The following is a 7817-nucleotide window of genomic DNA, read 5'->3' on the forward strand; positions in this document are numbered from 1 at the left end:
CACTTACGTAGCAGCTGTTGCATCTTCACTCTTTCCACTTATCTAAAATTTTGTGCAATGTAGAAGTGATTTCAGCAATATTTTATAAGAATATTTTCACTAAAAATACTATACACATACTACAGCACATAATTCCCAACTGTTAGCTATAAACATTTCAGATTGAGAACACATAGGAATAAAATAGCATAACCGCATCTACTTCATTCATGTATTTTTGAGTATTCTGTCTAAAAGGTAGAAATATTGCTTTTATTTATTTATTATGTTTTTGAGACAGGGTCTCACTCTGTCACCCAGGCTGGAGTGCAGTGGTGCAATCTTGGCTCATGGCAACCTCTGCCTCCTGTGTTCAAGCGATCCTCCCACCTCAGGCCCCGGAGTAGCTGGGACCACAGGCCTGCGCCACCACACCCTGCTAATTTTTGTATTTTTTATAGAGATGGGATTTCAGCATATTGGCCAGCCTGGTCTTGAACTCCTGGGCTCAAGTCATCTGCCCACCTTGGCCTCCCAAAGTGCTGGGATTACAGGCAAGAGCCACTGAAATCCCAGCACTTGTGCTTTTATTTTTAAGAACAGCCACAGTGGCAGATTATTTTAATGTAAAATATTCCCATTTAAATATTCAGCTAGGTTTCATTTATTACTAACACACATAAAGCATTACATCTTTTAATGTAAATTTTGAAGTAAGAAAAATAAAATATAGATATAGAAGTATATTAAAAGTGTCTGCAAGTTCAAAAGGAACCACATACTGGTCTCATTACTTGTTTTGGGCCTTTTTTCAATTTTTCCACATACATCAAGAACCTGAAATCTATGTTTTGTAAAAAGTTACGTTGAAAAAAAAAATTATACAGAAAGAGATGGAATGTCAAATTTGTGTTTGAGAGATGACAGAAATTTTTGGAATAATATAGGACTTAACACCTACCTCCCTGAGCACAGGATCAGTGATGCTATCCAGGTTCACAGAGCCTTCATAAGTCAAGTAGTGAAAAACATTCAGAGCACGAACTGCTTCTGGTCCTCGCTGCTTATAGCCAAATATAAGGTCGATCCACTGATGAAGTTGGCAAGAAACAAATTCACTTTCTAGGGCCTGAAATGAGTCAAGGAAGAAATGAGAGACCATCAAAACTTAGTAGACCTTCATATCCTTTCTTTTTTTAACTTTGAAATATTATATATAAAAAGGAGAATATGCTCTTTACATTTCTCTACTTGATTTATATGTATCAGATCTTCAGTTCCTAGAAATGGAAAAACACTACCTCAGCAGTATTTTACAGAGACCTAAATGAAAATTTTCTCTTTCTAAAATGCTAAACTTTCTCTTGGCTCCATTAGGTACACAATATGATTTAACATAAATAAATTTCTTATAAAAATACACTCATGTTTAGAAGAAAAATAATTTAAAACACCTTTTTTAATACCATGTTACAACAATTTCATTTCTCATTTTTAAATATTAGTTTGAAATGAAGCAGTTTTATGAGAAACTCTGATATACATTTATTTTCCTGCCTGAAGTCCTCCAGCTTACCTCTGAGATGACTAGAAGGGAATGTCTTTCTTCTGCTATGAATTAACTCAGCTATTATACAGTTTGGGAATCACTGGGCAATTTTGGATGTTTGCTAACTAATGGGAAAGAAATATAAATTACTGAGAATCAAGGGCCATACTAAGTTTCCATAAACAGAAGAAAAAAAAAAAAGGCCTTTTTATTTCCTAAGAATCCATCAGAAGCCTCCTAGAGGTATCTTGACAGGTAGGTAGGGAGTCTTGCTCAGGTCTGTGAAATAAGCAGTGATGGTGCATGACTCACTACGCTCTCACTTACTGCAGTCATTTATCATCAACTTCCTGTTGATTTAAAGAGGACACTGATTTCAACATGAAAAAGAGCTGGACATCTAGCTTCGTAAATTTCAGCTATGCATAGCCATATAAGACAATTTCTAAATTATGGCTGTCACCAAATATGTGAACAAAGTCATTCTCTGTGATTTCCATGGTGTTGAAACAAATTTGGAATTCACTTAATGAATAAATGATTTCTTAGATTGTCAAAAACTGCTTTTCATTTTTTAAGTATATAAAATATTATAAATAATACTTTTCAACTTTTCCTGTGATCGCATTTAACTAGTAATTTATTCCCTTCAATCCCTTTCCTGATTTACTCCTTTCAACATTTTTTGTATTTCATCTACACCAATTAGTGTGGATGTTTCTCATTCAGCAATGTAAACAATGACATTTTGTGAAAGAGCAGTTTCCGTACTAAAGCTAAACAGAATTTCTATACTGTCTATCTCATCCATCTTGAAATAACAGTTCAGAGTAGAACATAGGAAATGAGACAAAGTCCAAAAGAAGAGATGGTTAAAATTCTGTATTATGTCTATATTAGTTTGGTCAATTTGTATAAATGATTTTGTCGATTCTTTATAACTATTCAATTAAGAAAAAGGTCAGTCTAAGTATTTAGTAACATTTTCAGTGTCTGATGCAATAAGTGAAGGGATTTAAAAATGACCAAAAAGAAGTTCATTATTGAGTAACTATTGCTCAAACCTATTCACAGGAATTCAAATTAGTTATGGAATCAGATATACAATTTAAAAGAAGATTTTACCAACATGATCAGCTAAGCAGCATTCATTACAAATATATCTTATAGATACCACTAAAGAAAGGTTTGATGAAATTTACTATTATCTCTATTAGAGTAAAACCATTATTGAATAAAATACCTAATGGAATCATGAGTAGTAGTGGGAATGATGACTTTTCAATAATTTGAGCTTTCAAAATATATTTTTTCTCTTTTATCTCCATCTCCTATTTTCATTTCCTTCCACTACCTTAGGCAATAACTGTAATGTATTTAATGTTTCTCCTTTTGTTTGCATGTGCCCTTATATAAAATATTACTCATTCTTTTGTGGATATACTTTTGAACTATAAAAATATATAGGGTCAAAATTTTCATTTTGTTCCTGACTTTTCTCACTTAGTATTATTTAAAAAAATCTACCTGTGTCACTGTGTGACTAGCCCATTGCTTCTCATGGCTGCACAAAACTCCCCTGGTAACAAACACCAGGCTGCCTCTAATCCCCATGACACATGCCTGTGATAAATGCCCCTTTTGGATCTTTGTGAGAATTCCTTTGGGATTTATAATCTGGAGTAGAACTGGGAGTGCATACTTAATGTGAGTCATCAATGCCCATTCTCTAGCAGTGCATGACAGTTTCTATACACCTTATCTCCATCAACTCTTAGTATCATCCAGGTTTCTAATTTTGGCTAGTATAAGGGATACAAAATAATGTCTCATTGTTTTAATTTGTATTTCTCAAATTACTAACAGATTTGATTGCTTTTTAATATGCTTGCTGGTCTTTTGGGTTTCCTCTTCTGTAAATTTCCTGTTCATATCCTTTACCCATTTAAAAAATGGAGGTTCTTGTCTTTATATTGTTGATTTATATATTTAATTTTATTATTATTAGTTTTTAGACAGGATCTCACTCTATAGCCCAGGGTGGAGTGCAGTGGTGCGATCTCAGCTCACTGCAACCTCCGCCTCCTGGGCTCAAGTGATCCTTCCACCTCAGCCTCCTGAGTAGCTGGGACGACAGGCATGCGCCATCATGCCTGGCTAATTTTCTTATTTTAAGTACTTGTACTTTTGTATTGCAGGGACAGGGTTTTGCCATGTTGCTCAGGCTGGTCTCAAACTCCTGAGCTCATCTGATCTGCCTGTCTCGGCCTCCCAAAGTGCTGGCATTACAGATGTGAGCAACTGCACCTAGTCTGATTTATATATTTTAGGTAAGAGTTTCTTGTTGGTTTGAAACATTGCAAATGCATTCTCCCAAATGTCATATATCTATTAACTTTATCCATGTTCTTTGTTACATATATTTTCTTAATTTTGAGATCATCAAATCATGTTTTAAAAATGTTTATGCTTTGGGGTTTTGTCTTGAATTACAGAGATAACTATATTTTTATCAATTAGCTTTATATTTATGGTTTTACTTTTTATATTTTGATCTTTAATTAATCTAGATCTACTTTCATTCATATATGATATTAGATATGGGTCCAGTATTATTTTTGTTTATACAGTGAGTCAGTTTTTCCAATACCATCTATTAAACAAAAATTCCTTTTCTCAGAGATGTATGGTGTTATCTTTACTGTGTGAATATATATTTGAAATGAAGATATAAAACAGTCATTATTTACAGATAATATCATAATCTACATAGAATAAGTCCAGCCTCCTTCCTCCTTTTTCTTTTGTTCTCTCTCCTATGTATCTATCATGTCTAGATATGTGTCCCCAGCTTTCTATATTTTTCATTTCTATTATTATCTTATCTTTCTATTCTTTTGTTCTCTCTTCTATGTATTTATCATGTCAACATATGTGTGTGTCCAGCTTTCTATATTTTTAATTTCTATTATTACCTCAATTTATCTTAACTATCTTATTTCTTATGTGTCTCAACATGTGGTAGAATTTATTCTTTTTTTCAGGATTAACTAGGCTATTCAGGAACATTTATTCTTCTTCGTAACTTTTACATTAAGTGTATAGATATATCAAAAGAATTTGATTGGAATGCCAGTGAATTTATAAATTAATTTGTGAACACTGATATTAGGTTTTACTATCCAAGCTCCCCAAATATCTTGATTTATACAGATCATTTTCTATGTCCTTCTTTAGAGTTAAAAATTAAAATTTTGTCCATAAAAGTTTTATCTTAGTGTTCTTGGTTAAGTTTATTCCCAGATACTTTATAAATTTTGATGCAACTGTAACATTTTAAAACTATATTTTATACTTGGTTATTAATGATGTAGAACAATGATACTGACTTCTAGAAGTTGATTGTGTTTGTAGCAACTCTTAGTAGTTATACCTGTAACTTTTTTTTTTCTTATAGAATTGTTCTTAGCCTTAAGAACTATGTAAAACAGCAGTGGTGATGTGGAAAATCCCTGTCTTTTTCCTGATCTTAAGGGTTAAACTCTACTTAGTTCTGATGCAACACACATACACACACACACACACACACACACACACACACACACACAGACATATACACATACACAGGCATATACACACACATTTAATAACATTGATAATAGTTCATTTAGAATTTTTATATTTACAGCTGTACATGAAATAAGCCTTATTTCTTTTTCCTCCCCTTCACTATTTTTGGAATTGAGATCCCATTAGCCTCATAAAACTAGCTGGATAGCTTTCCATGTTTCCTGAAACAATCGGTATAAGAAAATGAATTCATTATCTGTTGAAAATTTGGTAGAATTTACGTGTAATGTAATTTGGGCCTTGAATTTTGGGGGGGTTGGGATGGGAAGATTTTACCATTTACATTTCCGTAAGCCTTGGAAGTCTCAATTTTGACATTTCAAATATTTTTCTCAGTATTCATCCATTTCATCTCAGTTTTAAAATTTATTAGCTCATAGATGCTCATAATAGTCTTTTTTTGCTTTTCTTTTTTTGTTTTTATTATACTTTAAGTTCTAGGGTACATGTGCACAACAAGCAGGTTTGTTACATGTGTATACATGCACCATGTTGTGTGCTGCACCCACTAACTCATCATTTACACTCGTCATTTACATTAGGTATATCTCCCAATGCTATCCCTTCCCCCTCCCCCAACTCCATGACAGGCTCCGGTGTGTGATATTCCCCTTCCTGTGTCCAAGTGATCTCATTGTTCAATTCCCACCTATGAGTGAGAACATGTGGTGTTTTTTTGTCCTTGTGATAGTTTGTTGAGAATGATGGTTTCCAGCTTCATCCACGTCCCTACAAAGGACATGAACTCATCCTTTTTTATGGTTGCATAGTATTCCACGGTGTATATGTGTCACATTTTCTTAATCCAGTCTATCATTGATGGACATTTGGGTTGGTTCCAAGTCTTTGCTATTGTGAATAGTGCCACAATAAATATATGTGTGCATGTGTCTATATAGCAGCATGATTTATAATCCTTTGGATATATACCCAGTAATGGGATGGCTGGGTCAAATGGTATTTCTAGTTCTAGATCCTTGAGGAATCACCACATTGTCTTCCACAATGGTTGAACTACTTTACACTCCCACTAACAGTGTAAAAGAGTTCCTATTTCTCTGCATCCTCTCCAGCACCTGTTGTTTCCTGACTTTTTAATGATCGCCATTCTAACTGGTGTGAGATGGTATGTCACTGTGGTTTTGATTTGCATTTCTCTAATGACCAGTGATGATGAGCATTTTTTCATATGTCTGTTGGCTGCATAAATGTCTTCTTTTGAGAAGTGTCTGTTCATATCCTTTGCCCACTTTTTGATGGGGTTTTTTTCTTGTAAATTTGTTTGAGTTCTTTGTAGATTTGTCAGATGAGTAGATTGCAAAAATTTTCTTCCATTCTGCAGGTTGCCTGTTCACTCTGATAGTAGTTTCTTTTGCTGTGCAGGAGCTCTTTAATTTAATTAGATCCCATTTGTCAATTTTGGCTTTTGTTGCCATTGCTTTTGGTGTTTTAGTCATGAAGTCCTTGCCCATGCCCATGGCCCGAATGGTATTGCCTAGGTTTTCTTCTAGGGTTTTCATGGTTTTAGGTCTAACATTTAAGTCTTTAATCCATCTTGAATTAATTTTAGTATAAGATGTAAAGAAGGGATCCAGATTCAGCTTTCTACATATGGCTAGCCAGCTTTCCCAACATCATTTACTAAATAGGGAATCCTTTCCCCATTTTTTGTTTTTGTCAGATTTGTCAAAGATCAGATGGTTGTAGACGTGTGGTATTATTTCCGAGGGCTCTATTCTGTTCCATTGGTCTATATCTCTGATTTGGTACCAGTACCATGCTGTTTTGGTTACTGTAGACTTGTAGTATAGTTTGAAGTCAGGTAGTGTGATGCCTCCAGTTTTGTTCTTTTGACTTAGGACTGTCTTGACAATGCAGGCTCTTTTTTGGTTCCATATGAACTTTAAAGCAGTTTTTTCCAATTCTGTGAAGAAAGTCTTTGGTAGCTTGATGGGGATGGCATTGAATCTATAAATTACCTTGGGCACTATGGCCATTTTCACGATATTGATTCTTCCTATCCATGAGCATGGAATGTTCTTCCATTTGTTTGTGTACGCTTTCATTTCACTGAGCAGTGGTTTGTAGTCCTCCTTGAAGAGGTCCTTCACATCCCATGTAAGTTGGATTCCTAGGTATTTTATTCTCTTTGAAGCAATTGTGAATGGGAGTGATTTGGCTCTCCGTTTGTCTGTTACTGGTGTATAAGAATGCTTGTGATTTTTGCACATTGATTTTGTATGCTGAGACTTTTCTGAAGTTGCTTATCAGCTTAAGGAGACTTTTGGCTGAGATGATGGGGTTTTCTAACTATACAATCATGTCATCTGCAAACAGGGACAATTTGACTTCCTCTTTTCCTAATTGAATACCCTTTATTTATTTCTCCTGCCTGATTGCCCTGGCCAGAACTTCCAATACTATGTTGAATAGGAGTGGTGAGAGAGGGCATCTCTGTCTTGTGCCAGTTTTCATAGGGAATGCTTCCAGTTTTTGCCCATTCAGTATGATATTGGCTGTGGGTCTGTCGTTATTATTTTGAGATACATCCCATCAATACCTAATTTATTGAGAGTTTTTAGCATGAAGGGCTGTTGAATTTTGTCAAAGGCCTTTTCTGCATCTACTGTGATAATCATGTGGTTTTTGTCTTTGGTTC

General features: G+C 34.6%; 1 protein-coding gene across 3 annotated transcripts in view; it reads right to left on the reverse strand.

Moving 5' to 3' along the window:
• Positions 1 to 7817, reverse strand: part of NBEA (neurobeachin) — a 763072-nt gene that overhangs the window by 53204 nt on the left and 702051 nt on the right. For all 3 annotated transcript variants that reach the window (XM_011943032.1, XM_011943033.1, XM_011943034.1), the window contains one exon: positions 941 to 1108. In XM_011943032.1, the coding sequence (XP_011798422.1) occupies positions 941 to 1108 (168 nt within the window). The remainder of the gene's footprint in view (positions 1 to 940; positions 1109 to 7817) is intronic.

This window comes from Colobus angolensis, unplaced genomic scaffold (genome assembly GCF_000951035.1).
Source record: "Colobus angolensis palliatus isolate OR3802 unplaced genomic scaffold, Cang.pa_1.0 Scaffold214, whole genome shotgun sequence".
In the NCBI taxonomy this organism is placed as follows: Eukaryota; Metazoa; Chordata; class Mammalia; order Primates; family Cercopithecidae; genus Colobus; species Colobus angolensis.